This window comes from Quercus suber, unplaced genomic scaffold (assembly GCF_002906115.3).
Source record: "Quercus suber isolate HL8 unplaced genomic scaffold, Cork oak 2.0 scaffold_276, whole genome shotgun sequence".
Lineage (NCBI taxonomy): Eukaryota > Viridiplantae > Streptophyta > Magnoliopsida > Fagales > Fagaceae > Quercus > Quercus suber.
In genome coordinates this window covers 52732-74697 of record NW_027069732.1, presented here as the reverse complement: position 1 = coordinate 74697, position 21966 = coordinate 52732, and the positions used below count along the sequence as shown (strand labels likewise).

Sequence of the window (21966 nt, the reverse complement as noted above, 5' to 3'; positions counted from 1 at the left end):
AAGGGAAATGAGGTAAGTGCTGAGGGGGCTCGTCTTGAGCTTGAACGTCAAGCTTGTCCATTGGCTAGAGATAAGAGGAAGACTCTATCCAAAAACTTGGATTTGGAAAATCTCCCTAGTAGACATGGCAAGAAGACCAAGCATGGCTCGTCCCAAGTGGTTAAGCCTACTCCGTCGTCCTACCAGCCAGCCAAAGTCTTTGATGTTGACTCGTCTACTCCTGTTGAGTCCACCCCGTCCAAGACTCCATCGTCTAAAACTGTGTCAACCTCATCTCAACCTTCCCATAAGGTCCCTTCAAATATTATTGAAAATGAAGACCTGGCCTAGGAACGTTTCAAGAATGCTGTTTCTGAGGAGGATATAAACGTTTGCTATGACATGTCCCTTAAATATTTTGAACACTCTGGTGTCCATGACCTTTTCAAGGTAACATTTATCTTCGTCTTGACTAAATTTTCATTCTCCTTCTCCTTTTTTTTTTTTTTATTAACTTTTATTTGTTGTTGGTTTTTATAGGGCATGTCAAAGTTTATAGCAGCGTCTAGACAGGCCACAGGGTTGGACAAGACGAGGATCTTGTTAGAGATGAGGATACAGGAGTTGAAGGACAAGGCTAAACAATGGGCTGAAGTGGCTGCCAAAACCATGGACGAGGTGAGGGAGTTAAAAACTTTGGTTGAGGATTTGAAGGCTAGTGTTGCGGAAAAAAGATGCTCGTCTTGAAGACTTGCAGAAAAAGAGCGACGAGCATAGCATTCTTCTCTCCAAGGCAAATGAAGATGCAGTGGCTGAATTCAAAGCATCTAAACAATACACTAATATTTTGGATACCAACTATGCAGCAGGGTTTGAAGATTTTAGGATGGACGCTATTGAAAAGTTTCCTAATGTAGACTTTAGCTCTATTGCACTCAATTTGAATGCTGCCACCACTAGCTCTCTCCTTCACCTCGGCTCTGAAGACGCCAATATAGAGGGCGATGCCACGACCCAATCTCAGGACGACCCCAACGTTGATGCCTCAGTTTAAAAAATATTTCGATGTTTATGTCTTCATCCATTTTTTTTTTTTTTTTTTTATGTAATCCATGTTTAAGGACGAGTTTTTATAAAACAGTTTTAATTTTGTAAGGGTGTTTGGACGTTTCTCGTCCACCCTTTTGAAACAATTTAATGATTGCTATTTCTCTTATATATGCATACCTTGTTTAGCTCGTCTACATTTCACATATATGCTTGAACCACTTTTATCAAAATTTTACTAAGTGTAGTTTATTCATGTGAAATGATAATTATCAGCGTTACCCGTCCTTAGGTTTGGCTGATTCTAACGTTTAATAATGGTCAAGACTTTTGTTTTTCTCGTCCATGTGTTAGTACATTCTTGGCGTCCATGCGCTAGAATGTTTTTGGTGCATGAATAAGCATATTTCCTCGTCCATGTCATGGATTTGCACGTCTAACCTCGTCCATCATATGGATGAATATGTCTCGGGCATTAAAATTTGCTCAAGGTATAAGGTTTTACCTCGTCTTACTTCGTCCATTATATGGACGAATATGCCTAGGGCATTGAGATTTGCTCAAAGTCTAGGGTTTTACCTTGGCCTTTACTTTGGACAAGCACGTCCTAATTTCTGACAAGCTGACGTTACATCTCTGCGTCCAGAGAGTTTTTTTCGTCTTTGAGCTTTTTTATCTTCTCATGGGTTGATTTGTACAGAAATAACATGGTAGTGATTCACACAACATTATGTACATTGCATAAATATTGCTCACAAACGAGGCATACACTTAGAAGTTTATGCCTTTTTAGGAAAATAAATACAAACCAAACCATAACTTTGTCCATGACTTTAATATAATAATAACAAAGCAACACTAAAAACAGGTAAATAGACTTATGTAGATAAGTATACAGATGGTCTTCACACTTGTCCAGGCTGGCATTTTCATTGGTAGTACCTCCTCAGGTGCTCAACATTCCAAGGATGCTCCAACTTCCTCCCGTCTAGGGCCTCCAAGTAATAAGATACTTGTCTTTTGCAGTTGATAACTCTGTAAGGGCCTTCCCAATTAGACCCCAACTTCCCATGAGCTGGATTCTTTGTTGCCAAAGATACCTTCTTCAGGACGAGGTCTCCTATGTTGAATCGCCTTGGCTTCACCATCGCATCATATTGCCTAGCCATAAGGTTTTTGTACCTTGCCATCCTCTGTTCAGCATTCATCCTCACCTCGTCTATTAGATCCAGGTTCAAACGGAGTTGCTCTTCATTATCTTTGTCCTGATAGGTTGTCACCCTATGGTTGGCCATGTGCACTTCTGCAGGTATGACTGCTTCAGTTCCATAGGCTAGCTTGAAAGGAGTTTCTCCTATCGGAGTTCTTACTGTCGTCCTATATGCCCAGAGCACACCTGATAACTCATCTGGCCATACACCCTTAACCCCCTCAAGCCGAGTATTGATTATTTTTAACAATGATCGGTTTGCTACTTCAGCCTGGCCATTTGCTTATGGATGAGTTGGGGAGGAGTAGTGATTCTGAATCCCGAAGTGCGTACAAAAATCTTTGAAGAGTGCATTGTCAAATTGTCGTCCATTGTCGGATATCAGCACTCTAGGCACTTCAAACCTGCACATAATGTTCTTCCTTACGAAGTTCTTAACATTTTGTTGTGTGATATTAGCTAAGGGTTCTGCTTCTATCCACTTGGTGAAATAATCAATACCAACCATGAGGAACTTCATTTGCCTTACACTTAGTGGAAAAGGACCCAGGATGTCTAGTCCCCATTGCGCAAAGGGCCATGGGGCCGTTATTGGGGTTAGATACTCCGATGGTTGCTGGGGATATTGCTAAATCGTTGGCATTGATCGCAGACCTTAACATAAGCTTTGACATCTGATTACATATTTGGCCAATAGTATCCTGCACGGACGACTTTGTGAACGAGTGATCTAGCTTCCAAATGATTGCCACACGCCCCTTCATGGATTTCTCTCAATATGTAGTTTGCTTCGTCGGGAGCCAAACACCTAAGATAAGGCTGTGAAAAGCCTCTTTTATACAACACCTCGTCCATAAGTATGTACCTGGCTGACCTTACCCTTAACTTTCTAGCTTCGTCCTTCTCTTTTAGGAGTTGTCCATCTTTTAAGTATGATATAATTGGAGTCATCCAATTTCGTCTGCTCTCCATTTGTTGTACTTCTGGGATGTCTACACTTGGCATATACTGAATTTCATTGAACTTGTCCACGGCTTCATTCGCTGAGGCTTCCTTTGCCAAGGCATCAGCTTCTATGTTCTCTTCCCTCGGAATTTGAACAAAGTTAACTTCCTTAAATTTTCTCATAAGGCGCATCACCTTATTAAGGTACTTCTTCATTCGTTCTTCCTTAGCCTCATACATCCCTTTCACTTGGCCTATGACTAACTGAGAATCTCCCAAAACAACTATAGACTTCGCTTCTATAGACTTAGCCAATTCTAGACATTTGAGGAGAGCTTCATATTTGACTTCATTGTTAGTAGCTTAGTACTGCAGGCGAACCCTGTGTTTTAGTTTATCTCCTTCTGGAGATTGTAGAACCACACCTATCCCCCTTGCATACTATGTAGATGAACCATCCACATGGACGATCCATTTCTTATTTTCCATCTCTCTTATATCATCATGGGTTGGGGTAAACTCTGCAATGAAGTCTGCTAGTGCCTAAGCTTTTATGGCATGCCTTGGTTGGTACTTTATGTCGAACTCACTGAGCTCGACAGCCTATTGAATCAATCGTCCTACAGCTTCCAACTTGGTCATTGCCTTTTTGAGCGGATGATCCGTCATGACGTTGATGACATGAGCTTGGAAGTAATGCCTTAGTTTTCTGGAGGCTGTTATTAGCGCGAAAGCTAACTTTTCTATCATTGGATATCGTCCTTCTGCTCCCCTCAAAGCTTTGCTGGTATAGTAGACTGGCATTTGTTCTTTTCCTTCCTCCCTTATCAATGCTGAACTCACGGTATGAGGGGTCACTACCAGGTATAAGAACAATTCTTCACCCATCACAGAAGGACTTAGCAACGGAGCCGTGACAAGGTATATCTTTAAGTCTTGGAAGGCTTTTTGACACTCGTCTGTCCACTCGAATGCCTTCTTAAGAACCTTGAAAAATGGCAAGCACTTGTCAGTAGCTTTAGAAACAAACCTATTGAGAGCAGCAACTCGTTTGGTAAGGGACTGAACTTCTTTGACATCCCGCGGAGGCTTCATATCCAGAATCGCTTTAATCTTTTCCGGATTCGCCTCAATTCCTCTATGTGAAACCATGAATCCAATAAATTTTCCTGAGGCTACCCCAAAGGCACATTTTCTGGGGTTTAACTTCATGTTGTAACATTTAAGTGTGTCAAAGGTTTCCTGCAAGTCGTCCAGATGTTGTTCATCATCCAAGCTTTTCACTAACATATCATCCACATAGACTTCTACGTTTCGTCCGATCTGAGGACGAAACATGTGATTAACCAGTTACTAATACGTTGCCCCAGCATTTTTCAAGCCAAAGGACATTACTTCATAACAGAATAAGCCTTGGCTAATAACGAAAGAAGTCTTCTCTTGGTTAGCCTCGTCCATCCTTATCTGGTTGTATCCTGAAAAAGCATCCATGAAACTAAGTAATTTGTGGCCTGAAGTAGAATCCACCAGTTAATCAATGCGCGGTAACGGAAAGCTGTCCTTGGGGCAAGCCTTGTTCAAGTCAGTAAAATCTACACACATCCGCCACTTGCCGTTCGCCTTTTTAACCATTACCACGTTGGCCAACCAGTCTGGATAGTATACTTCCTGTATAAATTTCGCCGCTATTAGCTTCTGAACTTCGTCTTTAATAGCATTATCTCTCTTACGGGCGAACACTCTTCTCTTTTGTCATACTGGCTTGGAGGAAGGACACACATTTAGTCGGTGAGTAATGACATTGGGATCTATACCTGACATATCCTCATGACTCCAGGCAAATACATCAATGTTTTTCCTTAGAAACTGGACGAGGTCCTTTTTAACTTCTTCTTTTAGATCTGCACCAATCCTAGTACATCTTTCAGGATTGCTATCATCCAAGGAGACATCTTCTAACATTTCAATGGGTTCAGCCACAATTCTCCTTTCCTCAATGCTCATCGTCTGCTGCTGCTTGTCCATGGCGAGCATAGTCAAGTAACACTCCCTTGCCGCCAATTGGTTTCCTTGTACTTGTCCTACCCCATACTCCGTGGGGAATTTGACTGACAGGTGGTAAGTGGACGTGACTGTCTTCTAACTATTCAGAGTAAGTCTTCCAATTATGGCATTATAAGAAGATGAGCAATCTACCAAAAGGAAGCTTACATCTTTGGTTACCTGCTGCGGATATATCCCCACTATCACTGGCAGCGTGACTGTGCCAACAGGTTGTACCTACATTCCTCCAAAACCCACTAGAGGCGAGTAAACTGGACGGAGCTGGTCTCGTCCAACCTTCATTTGCTGAAAAGCTGGATAATACAGAATGTCCGCTGAGCTCCCATTGTCTATCAACACCTTTCTAGTTGTGTAGTCAACAATAACTAGGGTGATGACAATAGCATCATCGTGAGGGTGGTGAATTCCCTTGGCATCTTCATCCATGAAAGTGATTGCTTGCTCGTCCGTGGTCCTAACACCTGGTGATTGTCCGGAAAGTTGGACGCTCTGCACTACTTTCAAGTATGCCTTCTTTGACTTGGACGACTGTCCTGCCAAACTTCCTCCCATGATAACTCTTATCTCACCCAGTGGCAGTCGTGATGATTCCTCTACCTTACCCTTCAATTTTTCATCCTTGTGGTCTCGTCCTAAGAAATTTCTCAGCTTCCCTTGCCTTATGAGATTCTCAATCTGTTGCTTTAAATCAAAACACTCGTCCGTGTCATGCCCGTGGTCTCTATGAAAGCGACAGTACTTGTTCCTATTGCGCTTGTTGGAATCTCCCTTCATTTTCTCAGGCCAGTTCAAGGATGGATCGTCCTTGATTTGCATAAGAACTTGCTCAAGTGGCACATTCAAAGGGGTATATTGTTGATTCCGCACTGAAGAACCTGGCCTCTTATTATCTCGATCATTTTTTTCTTCTATTCGACCCTTCTTTGGACGAGAACCCTGTTCAGCATGACGAACAGGGTTCGTTTCCATTCTTTCAGCTCTCTTCCTCTTCTTAGCTATGATCGCGTCTTCTACGTTCATGAAATTTTGGGCAGAGTGGACGAGTTTAGCCATGGACTGAGGTTCTTTCTCATAAAGTTTGTGTATGAACAAGTCAGAGTTAACCCCGTTATGGAAAGCTGCTAACAAAAGCTTGTCATCTACCTCATCCACGGTCAGGTCCTCCCTGTTGAAGCACGTGATGAAAGAACGCAGACTTTCATTCTCTCCTTGCTCTATAGTCTACAAGCTGGACGAGGAACGCTTGTGCCTTTGCCCTCCGATAAAATTATTAACGAACAACTTGCTTAACTCCTCGAAGGATGTCATTGTGTTAGGAGGTATTTTGCTAAACCACACTCGTGCAGGTCCTTTGAGGGTAGTAGGGAAAGCTCTGCACATTATTTCATCTGGAACCCCTTGAAGGTGTATGGTAGTTTTGAAGGTGGCAATATAATTGAAAGGATCCCGCGTTCCATCATATGAATCTAATGAAGGCATCTTGAACTTGGGTGGCAAAGGGTGAGCATTGATGGAAGTCACGAAGGGGGAATCAGTCCTATGAACCAAATCTTCTACAGGGCTCGTTCTCCTCATATTCTCCCTCATTTCATCCATAACTCTTCTCATTTGGTCCATTTTCCTCTCCAAATGAGGTACCCTCCGTGGAGCGGTACCCCTTGACTGGCTTTTAAGTTCAACATTCCTTCCATCTTCTTGACTCTGGGCCTGTCCTTCAGTGCCCCATTCGTGATGCTGCCTTCTTAAATTAAGTTGTCTCACCAACTCCTGATTCTGGCGGGTTAACTCCGCCATAGCAGCGGCCATAGATTGCATGTGTTGAACAGGAGATGGGTGCATGGTGGGCGCCGATTGACGGTCGCGATGAGGGTTGCTTGAGGCATCCCTGCTCTGTTGAGGGCCTGGACTAGTGGCCCTTGATCTTGTCTGAACCATTTCAACCCTTTGTCAGAGAAAGAAATCGCAGAACTCAATCAATTAAGTTCAAGAATGACAAATTTCTTCCCCACAGACAGCGCCAACTGATGAACTTTGTTATACCAGTGGGCTGAAAGTCTCGGATGCTGATGATTTTGTGGTAAGTCCTGAGAAAATAAACACAGAATCAGAGGAGATAGGTGGAAGCTGGCCAAGAATCCTCCGATGACAAAGTTAGTCTCTGTAATTCCAAAAAAGTTGGAAAAATCTGAATGACCTACCATCCTGTTGGCGATCGTTTATATAGCATATGGGTAGCGGTTACTTATTTGATAACCGTTTCTTTTGCTGAGTAGTACGAAAGGTTCGGAGACAACTTCTATAACCGCCATAAAAGTTACATTATGGGTATGCCTTTCACAACGGTTGGACATGGCTTACAATGGTTTGTCTATTCTCACACCTGGCGAAAATACGCACGTTTAAGGTTCGAAGTGCTTAGGACACAACAACCTCGTCCGTCCTTCAAGGATGGACGAACGAGGTCGCCATGGACGAGCAAGGGGTACCTTCTCTTTGGACAACACTTATGGACGAGATGTGACACGGACTTATGGATTTTTATTACACCATCACCAACATCAATGACTTGCAATAATACGAGAATTTAAAAATGATAGACAATTATAAAGTAATAATGATAAAAAAAAAATTGGAGTGTAAACAAAGGTATATATAATATATGGTTTGTAGTTGTGTTTTTTTTTTTTTTTTTTTTTTTTTTTTTTTTTTTCTTTTAATAACTGATGATGCTCAAAAATCAGTAGGCTAAATGCTCTAGGCTTCAACGATGGTTGAATGACCTAGAAAGGAAGAAAGAAACTATCAAAGTTGACTGGGGTGAACTGGCCAAGAACCTTTCAACAATTAAGTCAGTTTTCTCTTTAGAACACAAGTGTAGTGAGTGGATGAGTTGTAGAAGATATCTTGGTTGGATGAGACTTGGTCCCTTTTATAGAGAGTTTAGAGTGGATATATTTGTTAGGTGTCACTCACATCATGGAAGATGTGTGGACATAGTTGAGAGAGTGGAGCGAATTTTGTAGAATTTACCCTACGTTCCGAGATGAAGATTAGTGGTCTAACCATTTAAGACTGTGGAAAATGTTCAGAAATTTACAAGTGTTTATTAATCATCCATACCTTCTCATGGTATGGATAACCGTGTTTTCTTTGGACGACTAACGACATGTTTGGACATCCTTATTTTATGTTTGTGGTGCATACTCCTTTTTTTTCTCTTTTCTGAAAACTATTTTGGACGTTGCTGGTCTTGGACGACCATTATGGATAAAAACTATACAACTGTCGTTTTATGGATCAAACAACCCGTCATGTATCGGGTCAAGTCGATTCGAGACGTTTTACCGGGACCTATCCGGGGCGATTTCGGATCTCACCACATTTGAAGCAGTTAGCTGCAAAAGCACTTGCAGACTCCGTTCTCATTAGGTGAGGTGACGACCGGACACAGACACAGTTTCTTGAAACGCTGAGTTTCGATCGTAATCTGAAAAGAAATGGGTACCTCAGAATCCACACTCTCAAGCTCACAGGTAGCTCTTCAATTTCACCATACATTTCTAAGATTACCCTCCACTAAATCTAAATGCCAATCGTTATATTAACGTCTATTTTACTATGAAGGGCCCGGTCGATGAAATCACCACCGTGTCCGATCGATCCGAGGTCGCAGATCCAATCTTGGAGAGACTCAAAACCCTCAAATTAGTATGTCTTTTGTTCCCTTTGTTTTTAGGGGTTTTGTATTTAATAATTTTATTGGTTGTTCTCTTCTATGATACTATGTTGTCTTCTTCTTCTTATTATTTTTCCTAAGTTGTTTTTGATGCGTAATTTGTAGACAACACCAATATTAACGTCACCACCGGCTGAGAGTAGCTTAACTGACATACTGGTGAGGAAACCTTCGTCTTCTTCGGCTCCAGGTGGGTTTTCTGTCGAATTATATAGCTAAATAAATAAGCTCTCTTTATATTCTTCACTGATTTGTGGATATATGAGATATATGCTAAAGCCATAACTAGTGAAGGAAGTTAATCCTGCATGGAAAAGGAAAACCCACATTTTACTTTTTTACTTCTTACAATCAAACCCCCCCCCCCCCCCCCCCCACATGAATTCAATTCTCAAAATGACTTCAAAATTAGAGCTTTTAGTGAATAACCATGGGATGTAAAATTGTTAATTACTCCAAAGCAAAGCAACTGATATGAGATATCCCTAGTTGGTTGAGCTGATTTATCTGTTGGTGAGGATTGTCCGTCTCGTTGAGATTTTATTTTTTGTATCTAACAATGTATAGCAGTGGATATACCGTTAGCTTTTATAATATCTGATTCGAAACATAGAATGGAATGGATCTATTTCAATTTCAAATGGAGAGGATCATTTTCACTTGTGAGAGTGGTTGACGATTTATAATGGTTTGTGAGATGACCTCTCAATGTCCTAGTTCAGCACATATGGGGTTTCGTGAAACCTATTACTGATTCATTGGATGATTTGCTAAATGAAAAAGACATCAGGATTGCTTATTTTACATCATCCTCTCCAACCCCCCTTTTTTTTTCTCCTCTTTTTCAATCATTGCTTTAGGAACTCCTTTGCCTTGCTCTCATAATTATACTTTGATTGTAAAAAGCTGTTGTTCTTACTAGAACTTTGGTGTTCCTCTTACTAAAATTTTAATGCCTCCTAAGTTCTAACCTGTTAGTGGTCTATTGAATAGATGCAGAAATGAACAAACAACCACAAGAAAATAATGCTTTCTTGTATCAAAAGTCAAGGTGTTAGATTGTACTAACTCCTTTACAAGTATGATCTTTGAAAGCGGGTCACACATTGTGTGTAATGGTTTTCTGAATTTATGTCTGAAGTATTCACTTATTATGGCGCACAAACATAAACAATAGCAAGGACGCCACATCCTGCTAGAATGCATTTGTGATTTTGAAGGCAAAGCATAGAAGGAAGTTAGCCATCACTTTCGTATATCTGTCAATTCCACACACCAACTGACCACAAATTCATTAAGCACCATGCTCCTGTGAATGAGTATTTGGGTATTTATTTATCTCAGTTATATAGTTGCAATGCTATTAATCACTTTTTAGGCCAGATGTGGTTCGATTGCGAGACTAATTACTATACTTTATTTTCTCTGATTGATATAGCTACTGTGAATCCTAAGGTGCTGGTGGAGCTCTTCTCGATGTACCGTGATTGGCAGGAGCAGAAGACTCAAATGATTAGCAAAAAGCAGGTTTGCCGTTAAAAAAATTTGAGTTCACAAGCAGTGGTTAGTGAAAAAGGAGATGACTTCAATATCATAAGGCATGTGATAAATCAGATCTGCAGAGGATCCTTGAGACCCTAATTCAGATCCAGTTGATTTATTCTACATGGATCTGTATTTGAATTAAGATTCAAGTTGGTTTCTGCACTATGATGATAGGATCCAGATCTGATTCATAATCATTAAAAAAAGGATTTTGATCTAACTCAAGATCCTTTGGAACTCATATTTTGGCGGGTTCACATTTAAATTCAGCTTTAAACCAAGGTTTTGCAAATTCAAAGACTTTTTAAACATTTGGTTTGGTGATTAATTAAACTAGGTCTTGCCCAATGCACAAAACTCTCATTTTTGCAGGTTCTGGGAGAGGTGATTGGTAGATAGCCTCAAGCCCTCCCCCCACACCCATTTTTTAGAGAGATAATTCCCAAACTTGAACTTGCAGCTTGTTGCTCTAGGTGGAAGGCACTTGCCATCGCACCAAGGCCTAACTTCTAGTTTGGTGATTATTTATGGACATGAAAAAGCAAAATGGTCAATCAACAATCATAAAATGGTTCAAATAGTCAAATCCTCGGTTGGAATAGAAGAATTCAAAGCTACTTTCAATTACTGTATAAAGTAAAATTCTATTCGGATTCCTAAGGTTAAAGCTGGATTTGAATGGATACTGATTGGTTTGGATTTTGGCTTAGTCTTGATGCTTTAGTGGGTGGATAAAAATGCTTGGGTAAAAGTTCAATCTTTCTGAGATTCTTATTTTGTGCCAACCCAGTCAATCATGTAGAAGGTGGTGAACCTCTGTAGAAAAATGTTTTCTAGAGATTCTAGTAATTGCTCTTCCCAATAACTATTTTTCATTTGAAAACTGTGCATTTAGGGGCACGTATCTGAACTCATTTCCTATTCTTGTTATGATCTGTTGTGCTAGTATTCAGGATTGTTAGATATTGGCATCATTAACCTGTTTGCTATTCTTACTGCTTTATAAAACTAAGATTTTTTTTTTTCAAACTACATTCACAATGTAATTTGTGTATAATTGTTACAGGAAGAGATAGAAAACAAAATAGATGTTGCAGATGCTTTGGCAGTTAAACTTCTACAACGTTTTAATTTCTCAGTGTCAGCAATGAAGACAGCTTCACAACATTTATCAGAAGGTAATTGATCAGACAAAATGTCACTTTCTGCTCGTTATTTGGCTCCAGAATATCACACAATCACAAATGCATGATGGACCCACTGAATGTGGAATCTGAGTTCCATGTCGCATGTGGACCATAGTTTTGCATCATAGGGAGCACAGATTAACCAGAACTTTTCAGATGCTGGGCCTCCTTCTTATTGCTTGTGTACATCTATTGACTTTTTACCTTGAAAATGCATGCAGTTCATGCATTGCAGGTGGACATTGGAGAACTTAAAGGAAGGTTAACAGAGGTTATTAGTAACTGCGATGCACTGTGCAAGAGAATTGCTTCAGAGGGGCCAGAATCTCTTCGTTCATCTGTCAAACCATTTACAATTGCCACTGATGACTCAGAAATCAGCTCTACTTCATCTTCTTCTTCTTTGCCAAGAGATTTAAACAAAACAGTAGCCAAGTGAAAATAGATAGTTTTGTTCTTGTATGTAGTTACAAGGATTTTTATTGATTCAGATTGAGGTTAATCCTCAGTGGCTAACCAGAGTGGCTTCATTACACGTCTGACTGGTATCGGACAACCCATGTATAAAATTGAGTCTATGAAGCATTTCATCATATAAAATTTAAGGATTATTGATGCTCAGCATGTAGGATAAAAGCTATTCAGTTGTGGAGCTCAGTAGGCTTTTTCTAAAGAGAATGAAAAAAGTCACTCTTCAAGAAGGAAGAAGACCTCTTTCCACGTCTGCCACCAACAAATATAATAATTCTATAATGCTTCTTTACAGTTTCTTCAGCCTCAAACAAAAAAAAAAATAAAAAAGCAAAAGAAAAGGACTGTGAAGGTAACAACAAATCAGGATAATTGGATCTCTCTTTCTTTGGGTTGTGTCTTCGAGCTGTCAAGACAGATTCCTAAGATCAAACAAGTACCAAAGCTAGTAAAAACTGGAGTTACTCTGTTTGTTTAAAGGAAAACTTCATGTGAATATAGTTATCCCCGGTTTCCTGTAGTTGGTAGTATCAAAAAATAATTGGTCAAAGAAAATTTATCATTTAACTAATGTTATTTAAGGCCTGTTTGGATACCGTTGATTTTGTTGAAAACTGAAAACACTGCAGCAAATAATTTTAAATGTTAGCTAATTATTTGTAGGGCCGACTACTGTAGCTTAGCTAAAAGTATTTAAGGGTTGCGTTTTGTTTTGTTTTTGTTTTTGTTTTTTTTTTGTTTTTTTTTGTTTTTTTTTTCACTCCTCTCCCACCCTAACACCTATCTTCGAGAAGAGAAGTCCACGACCACCATAGAAATCCACAAAGGAAGACAACCCAGTCTGATGCCGGCGAAGAGCTTAGAAGAGAAATCCATGAGGAAGAGAACCCAGTCTGACGCTGACGAAGATCAGGTTCCCTCTGGTGTATTCTTCCTTCCAACGAAGAGAACCCAGTCCGATGTTGGTGAAGAGCTCATATGTGATCCTCTGCTTCTCTCTGTGTGTTTTGTGGGTGATGATATGGGTGTAATACCGAAACAGTGCATTCAGATGTGGGTCATGAGAACAGTACACGCATGAAGGATTATTAAAACGGTGCGTTGAGAAAAAAAAAAAAAAAAAGCTACACGTTTTGGGCATTTAATGGACGGCTATTGTAGCAACGGGGTCCAAGGAATGCAAATGCCAAATGCATACGTTGATCAAAAATACTGTATCCAAACAGATACTTAATTTGGTACGAGATAGAATTGTTTTTCAAAAAATTTAGTAAAAAACAATCCTATCTAACGCCAAGCTAAATAAAAAAGGCAAAAGATAATTTTTCCGACTCGTTTTAAGGTTTTACAAAACATACGAAATTTCAATTCATCTTCTATAAAATATTTTTTTGAAAAATGATTTATTTTCTAGGAAATCTTTATGAGAAAACAAACTGAAATCAATCTCTCTATCAGCATGCCTACACGTTTATACAAGCATATTGTGGACAATATTATAAAATAAAAAGAATACTGTGGACAAAGAAGTTGAACCGCAGACACATCATTTGAGAAGAAATTAACAAAAATGAAAAAAAAAAAAAAGAAAAAGAAAAAGAAAAAGAAAAAAGAGTTAACATGTTAATTGATCCGGGAAGTTGATACGGAGTTAACACAAACCATTTTACTAACTTATTTGACCATTTGGATTAATGTAGAAAGATATATAAATGAACTGCATTACTGCAAATTGAAGTGATCAGATCCAGCATCTCCAAAAAGGCTCCAATTTTCAAAATTGCAAGCTCTCAACCTTCCCAGTACAATAATGATCTTATCCATCCCATCCACATTGTGACTCCAAGAAGCAGAATAAGAAGAACAAGTGTAGGACTTGCTACAATCAAATTAATGGAATTACAGATATTCAAACAATGCAAAACATGATAACAATAACATCTTAAAAACACCATCGATATAAATTACTGAATTGAAAATATATCAACTCTAAGAACCCCATAAACAGAATCATTTCCAAACCCCCATTGTTGCGGATCTGAAGCAAAATTGGAAGGAACCAAGCTGATCATGGTTGTTGCTGCGCATCCATGAAACCAGCATCGACAAGCACCTTCTCCCTCTTAGCCAATTCAACATCCTCATCAACCATCATCTTAACCAATTGCTCAAACCCAACCTTAGGCTTCCAACCAAGAACTTTCTTAGCTCTGCTTGCATCTCCCTTAAGGTTATCAACCTCAGTAGGCCTAAAATACCTCTTGTCAATCACAACGTGATCTTGCCAATTCAAACCCACATACCCAAACGCAACCTGCAAGAACTCCTCCACTGTGTGAGAATCTTCCGTGGCCACCACGTAGTCATCTGGCTTCTCTTGCTGCAACATCATCCACATAGCTTCCACGTAATCCCCAGCGAAACCCCAATCCCTCGAAGCCTGCAAATTCCCAAGAAACAGCTTGCTCTGCAACCCAGTCTTGATTCGCCCAACCGCGCGCGTGATCTTCCGGGTCACGAAATTCTCGCCCCTCCTCGGCGACTCGTGGTTGAACAATATCCCATTGCACGCGAAAATCCCGTACGCTTCCCTGTAATTCACGGTGTACCAATGCGCCGCGCATTTCGACGCGGCGTAAGGGGATCGAGGGTGAAACGGCGTCGTTTCCGACTGCGGAGGCGGCGTCGAGCCGAACATTTCGGACGATCCAGCTTGGTAGTACCGAATATGGTTGCGCCCAGTGGCGGCGATGTGGGATCGAACAGCTTCGAGGAGACGGAGGGCCCCAGTGGCGACAACATCGGCCGTGTAATCTGGGATCTCGAACGAGACGGCCACGTGGGATTGGGCAGCGAGGTTGTAAACCTCGTCCGGGAGAATCGTGTCGAGCCAGCGACGAAGAGAGGAGGCATCGGTGAGGTCAGCGTAGTGGAGCTTCATTCGAGCCTTGTGGGCGTTGTGGGGGTCGATGTAGATGTGGTTGATTCGCTGAGTGTTGAAGTTGGAGGACCGCCGGATCAAGCCGTGTACCTCGTATCCTTTGTCGAGTAAAAACTCAGTCAGGTAGGAACCGTCTTGGCCGGTGATTCCGGTGATCAGTGCGACTTTGCGTGGCGGGCATGGAGAAGATTCGCCGTTGGTTGTAGATCCGGATCTGGGATTGTCGATCTCGGACGCCATTGTTGTTGTTAAGACTGTTTGATTTGTCGGGTCTGAGGGAAAAATGTGTTAGAGAGAGAGAAAAAGAGGGACTGTTGTGAATTGAAGGAGGTGAACTGGGAGATTTAACAGTGATTCAAAGAAGAATGGTACGCGGTTTCTCCGGTTACTCAGCTGACTAATAGTGTGGTGACACCTCACTATGGTCAATGTAGAATAGGGGAACTGGACCATGTTATTGATTTTTCGTAATTGACTTTTTTATCCTTGGGGCGTCGGTGCGGTGCATGGTGATTGGTGAGTCGTGCTGAACATTTACTGCTCAATTAAGACTTTTTTTTTTCTTTTAATTTTATTTTTTGGTTATACTGTAGTAATATGACAATCACTCTGTCATCATTGTCCTCATCATCAAGTTAAAAATACCAATAATTAAGGAAAGATTGTTTCTAAGATACATATATGACTATTGGGTGATTAAAGGGTTGGCAATTGAGATTATTTCTTACCTGAGTAACCCGACATCTTTCTTCTGCATCATGTGTGAGAAAACTTTGAAAACTATTTTAACTTTCTTTTATAAACTCAATTTCAAAATAAATAAATAAAATTGATAAGATAGCTTGCCATTCGGCGAATACTCGTTTTCTTCCTACAACAATGAAATTTATACATTCCATAGTATTTTAGAATTAGTATTTCATAAAATAATTAAATAAGAAAGACTTTTTTTGGGGGGAGGGGGAGAAATATGAAGCAAATGGGTGATTAGATATGAATGTTTTTTGAGAACATCACATTAAATTTCATTTATAAATGTGAAGTTTATTTACATACAAACTAGCATATAAAACCCATTATATTAATTTCATTTATATCTTTGTAGTTTTTCCCACTTTCTAAAACTATTTTGATTTAACCAAAAACTTTTGATTTAACAAACTTCTTTGAAATTTATAATAACTGGTAAAAGATATCTTGGACTTTTTTTTTTGGTTGCTAAATAAAGATATCTTGGACTTGCCTAGTTGCCTTGTAAAAAAGAGACAAATTTAAGTGTAATGAATCTACTTTCTTTTTGTACGTTGAGGGATTCGAAATAGAGAAGAGCCACACATCAAAGACTTCGGCTTTGCCCAAGTTATTAACTTGGATGCTCAGTATCAAGGTCCATTCTTGCAAAACACAAATGAACTTACTTACTAGATTAAATATAAAATATGGTGGGTTGATCTCAAATGCTCCAAATATAATGTGAGATAAGGGATTACGATTAGAAAGAAATAAATTAGTAGTAAAGTCAATAGTAATTTTCACATATTCCTTTACAACATTGGGGGACATGCGGAACAATTAAATTGGCCTTACTCAAGTGAAAGATAAAGAAAATAAAGATGAACTTCTAAACCTTCAATTTTTTAAGAGCTCGCTTTAGCAAGACCTTCTCACTCATGCAATGAGGGTGATTCCCTCAAGAAATATAGTTATAAAAGGTATGATTTTGCAAAATAAGAAGAAGGAAAAATACATGTTTGAGTCCATAATGGCCCGTAACAACCTTGAAAATGTTTTAGGGTGCTTGTTCCAACATAAGTGATATTTCAAAGGTGTATTTTCACTATTTCTAATTTTCAAGAAATTAAATTCTGTTCCTCCAAATTGTTTAAATAATTGACACTCTACTCCTTCTCCCACCCCTTAAAATGGCAATTATTTATATCATTTGGGGGGAAAACATTATTTATTGAAAATCATATATAACAAGTCTAATTTCTCTATACCTTAGTGATGTCAATGAAATTTACCCTACACATAATCGTACATGTGGGGCCATTGTGGGGCCGGTTATCCAAAGAGGTGATGTTGAAATCGTAGGAAATGGGCTTATGGCCCAATGGCCCAGTCCGAGGACGTTCATCTATCCGAGGATGGTTAAATAAAGACACGGTGGGAATAGTACAAGAAGAAGAGATGGAAATCATATATAATGGCCCAAAACGCGTCCGAGGATAAAATCCATCTCGAATACAATGATCCGAGGTAGATGTTACTATCTTACTATTCAGGATACTCCGCAAAGTTGTATTAGAACTGAAAAATGAATATAGAATAAGGGAGGAGCAGAGAGAGATAACAAATATCTTCTAAAGCTGCTATCTCCACATTAAATGCTTCCCAGCTAACTCTCTGGCCTCATTAATGTGGAGGTGATACCTGAACAGTAATCAAGTAGTCTTATGGCTGCTGATTGAAGGTTCTGGGAGGTGTTGGATGGGACAGGACTAGAATTTAATTTACACGTGTATAGTGAAAAGGATATCAGAGTGGTGATATATAACGGGGGAAGGTGGCCTGAAGAGAGAGATGAAAAAGAAAAACAAAAAAGAGAGAAAGAAAGACTAAAAGATCGTAACCCTAAGATATAAAAGAGAAATCCTAGAAATCCCTAAAAGTCAGGCCGAGGATAATATTTTCCCGGTTGGTCGATATTAAATGTTCTTAACTCAGTTACTATGATATTTTTTCCTACATAATAGAACTAGTTCTCACACCTACTCTCTACAAATTTATTGTTTGGGCTTGTTGGGCTAAAAACTCATCCTCATTCTGGGTCCAATCCAAATTGAGTCCCTACCGTTCATCATACATATTCAATTACTTACATATTTCTAATGGTTTTAAAAGATGTTACTGATATGCTTACAGAAATCAGTGGGCTGAAGATTCCCGGGTCTTGATCCTGGAGAGAATCCTGTAAAACAAAATCAGATCAGAGGAGACCGGTGGGTGCCGGCCCAGGGTCCTCCGATGGCAAAGTTAATATTGTCACTCGTCATCTAAAGAAAGCACAACTCAGAAAATGTTTCTTTTTCTCTTTCAGAATTTTTTCATCCCTTGCCTCCTTGCCGATTGCCCCTTTATATAGTGTTCGGTAAAAACGGTTACCTTGCAACTTCTCCGGTTGTTGCGGATTTTGAGAGCAACCGCTCGCAACTGCTATAACTGATTATTTACTGCAGGTGCTTGTTCCAACATAAGTGATATTTCAAAGGTGTATTTTCACTATTTCTAATTTTCAAGAAATTAAATTCTGTTCCTCCAAATTGTTTAAATAATTGACACTCTACTCCTTCTCCCACCCCTTAAAATGGCAATTATTTATATCATTTGGGGGGAAAACATTATTTATTGAAAATCATATATAACAAGTCTAATTTCTCTATACCTTAGTGATGTCAATGAAATTTACCCTACACATAATCGTACATGTGGGGCCATTGTGGGGCCGGTTATCCAAAGAGGTGATGTTGAAATCTTAGGAAATGGGCTTATGGCCCAATGGCCCAGTCCGAGGACGTTCATCTATCCGAGGATGGTTAAATAAAGACACGGTGGGAATAGTACAAGAAGAAGAGATGGAAATCATATATAATGGCCCAAAACGCGTCCGAGGATAAAATCCATCTCGAATACAATGATCCGAGGTAGATGTAACTATCTTACTATTCAGGATACTCCGCAAAGTTGTATTAGAACTGAAAAATGAATATAGAATAAGGGAGGAGCAGAGAGAGATAACAAATATCTTCTAAAGCTGCTATCTCCACATTAAATGCTTCCCAGCTAACTCTCTGGCCCCATTAATGTGGAGGTGATACCTGAACAGTAATCAAGCAGTCTTATGGCTGCTGATTGAAGGTTCTGGGAGGTGTTGGATGGGACAGGACTAGAATTTAATTTACACGTGTATAGTGAAAAGGATATCAGAGTGGTGATATATAACGGGGGAAGGTGGCCTGAAGAGAGAGATGAAAAAGAAAAACAAAAAAGAGAGAAAGAAAGACTAAAAGATCGTAACCCTAAGATATAAAAGAGAAATCCTAGAAACCCCTAAAAGTCAGGCCGAGGATAATATTTTCCCGGTTGGTCAATATTAAATGTTCTTAACTCAGTTACTATGATATTTTTTCCTACATAATAGAACTAGTTCTCACACCTACTCTCTACAAATTTATTGTTTGGGCTTGTTGGGCTAAAAACTCATCCTCATTCTGGGTCCAATCCAAATTGAGTCCCTACCGTTCATCATACATATTCAATTACTTACATATTTCTAATGGTTTTAAAAGATGTTACATATTTGATACACCAAACATATAAATCCATACGATTTCTCCGAGATTACTACTTGTAGGATTCAAACTTAGTTATATCCCGGAAATGGTTTATGCAAAACCCTTGAGTTGTTCGAGTACAACAAATATTGTCTTAAAGATAGCAATCCATCTTGCCTCAAGCATACTTTGATTTAATATTTTTTCATTGTTTCACACTAAATTTTCCAACAAGTTTACCACGATATTTATGAAGAGATATAAATTTGATTTAGAATAGCAATGTTCACAGTGATGAATCAAATGAAAAGGCTTTTAATGTGATGATTACTTGTGAATATTCGATGGAATAAGTTTTGTTTGTTCACAAGAGAAGGTCACGTTTTAGTCAATGAGGTAATCAAAAAGAGAAATTTGTGTTTAACTAAAATATTGTTTTCGCCCCTAAATTTTGTAAATAATTTTTTTTCAATGGGTTTGGTTTGAAATTAGAGAGGAAAAGAACAAATTTTTACAATAGTTTAAGAATGGAAATCAAACTTTTTTAAATTGAAAATTATTAATATAATATTTTTCAATAGTTTAAGGTTAAAAAATTTATTCAAAATTTAGGAATGAAAATAATATTTTAGCCATCATATTTTTTTCCTAACATCTCAAGCTTGCATGGATCTTGGAATTTCAACGAAGAAATATCTCACTCTCTTGGCCATACATCTAGCCATTGAGGTGAAGATCAAGGTGGTGCAAGATTTTGATTAAGTCTTTCGGTTAAGATACTTTCTTTCTTTTCTTTTTTTCTTCTAAAATTTGAAGTATAAATCTACGTAATACAGTTAAAAATAATCACAATTATATGGTTTAAATTATACATTTTTTTAAAAGATGTTCAAATTATAAATGGTATTAGCTTACAATTTTTTTTTAAAACCATACATTTCTAAAATATGTAATGGTTTCTCTCTCTCTCTCTCTCTCTCTCTCTCTCTCTCTCTCTCTCTCTCTCTCNCAATTAAAATCTAATTGGAATTTTTTCTAAGTTTTGGCTATTAATATATACTAGCATATAACTCATGCATGTGTAAGACTTTGTTTTTTAAATTTATTGATGAGTTATATCCTGAATTTTAAGCCAAATGTCCTTGCAAATGAGTTGATTGCCTCTCTCAATTAATAATAACTAGTGTGTAGCTCCATGTATATGTACGAATACAGTTAAAAATAATCACAATTATACAGTTTAAATTATACATTTTTTTAAAAGATGTTCAAATTATAAATGGTATTAGCTTATAATTTTTTTTAAAACCATACATTTCTAAAATATGTAATGCTCTCTCTCTCTCTCTCTCTCTCTCTCTCTCTCTCTCTCTCTCTCTCTCTCTCTCTATATATATATATATATGACTTATAATTTAATTAGTTTTAGACTCTTTAGTTTTTTCACCCAATAATTCACTTGCCACAAAAATTAAAAACTTAAATGGACACATGGTAAAAATTAGACTCTAATTGAAATTCAATTTAGAATCTAATTGGATTTGAACTCTTCGATTTTTACATAGAATAATTCACTAGGCACAAAATTAAAAATTAAATGGGACACGTAGTGCAAAATTAAGAATCCAATTAAAATCTAATTGGAATTTTCTCTAAGTTTTGGCTATTAATATATACTAGCATGTAACTCATGCAGATAAATGGATGCATTTAAAATTAAACACAATTTTTATTATAAAACTATAAATAATTAGTCAAACTATTTAATTAAAAAAAATGATGTAACACATGCATACGTATAGATACATTTAAAATTAAACACAATTTTTATCACAAAAATATAAATAATTAGTCAAATTATTATTTTTTTTAAAGTAAACGTAATTAGCCACATATTAAAAATCTTACCTAAATTTAATACTACTTATGATCATTTTTTTTTCTAATTTATAATTAGATAGAAAGTGTAATGATCTTTGTTGTGTGATGATTTTTATTGAGTGTATGTGATTGGTTTTTATTTTTTATTTCATTAATATTAGATTCTTCGTATTTTGCACTCATTAACTCACTTGACACAAAAATTAAAAAACTTAAGTGGACACATGGAATAAACTTAAGTGGATAATTATGGTGTTGTTCCCACATAAATTTAGACATGTAGTGCAAAATTGGATTCTAATTTCAAAATGATGGGATAAGAAAAACTATCAGAAAATTCAAGCGAACAGAACAGATGAAATGCTAATTTAGGCATTATATTTTCGAATTAGTGGTTTAAGTGATAATAAACACTTTGAGTTGTAATTTCAATTTATGCTCTTATGTGAGCTTGTTTGGATTTTTTTAAGAGTATAATTGCAAGTTTATCATCAATTTCAAGCCATTTTATGATTGATTTTCTAATTATCAATATATATTTGATTATTCATTATTGTATGTATTCATTCCATTTTAAATGATGTTTCTCAGACATTGAAACTTGATTTCTCATGATTTTTCAATAT

At 38.1% G+C, this 21966-nt stretch overlaps 4 protein-coding genes across 4 annotated transcripts; 1 reads left to right on the top strand and 3 right to left on the bottom strand.

Moving 5' to 3' along the window:
- Nucleotides 1-1955: 1955 nt before the first annotated feature.
- LOC136070984 (uncharacterized) lies at nt 1956-3421 on the bottom strand. The gene is made up of 2 exons (XM_065781699.1): nt 3102-3421; nt 1956-2403 (listed from the first exon to the last, which is right to left on the bottom strand). Exons 1-2 carry the CDS (start codon nt 3419-3421, stop codon nt 1956-1958), a joined length of 768 nt encoding a protein of 255 aa, XP_065637771.1.
- Nucleotides 3422-5461: 2040 nt separating this feature from the next.
- On the bottom strand, nt 5462-7180 carry LOC111996645 (uncharacterized). Its single transcript, XM_024028636.2, has 2 exons — nt 6525-7180; nt 5462-6410 (listed from the first exon to the last, which is right to left on the bottom strand). Exons 1-2 carry the CDS (start codon nt 7178-7180, stop codon nt 5462-5464), a joined length of 1605 nt encoding a protein of 534 aa, XP_023884404.2.
- A 1355-nt stretch (nt 7181-8535) lies between these two features.
- On the top strand, nt 8536-12334 carry LOC111996680 (uncharacterized). Its single transcript, XM_024028677.2, has 6 exons — nt 8536-8778; nt 8870-8953; nt 9087-9171; nt 10420-10508; nt 11593-11704; nt 11935-12334. The coding sequence occupies exons 1-6, from the start codon at nt 8743-8745 to the stop codon at nt 12150-12152; spliced, it is 624 nt and encodes a 207-aa protein (XP_023884445.1). The 5' UTR covers nt 8536-8742; the 3' UTR covers nt 12153-12334.
- A 1605-nt stretch (nt 12335-13939) lies between these two features.
- LOC111996642 (GDP-mannose 4,6 dehydratase 1) lies at nt 13940-15511 on the bottom strand. The gene has a single exon (XM_024028632.2). The coding sequence runs from the start codon at nt 15363-15365 to the stop codon at nt 14253-14255; it is 1113 nt and encodes a 370-aa protein (XP_023884400.2). The 5' UTR covers nt 15366-15511; the 3' UTR covers nt 13940-14252.
- Between the last annotated feature and the right edge of the window lie 6455 nt (nt 15512-21966).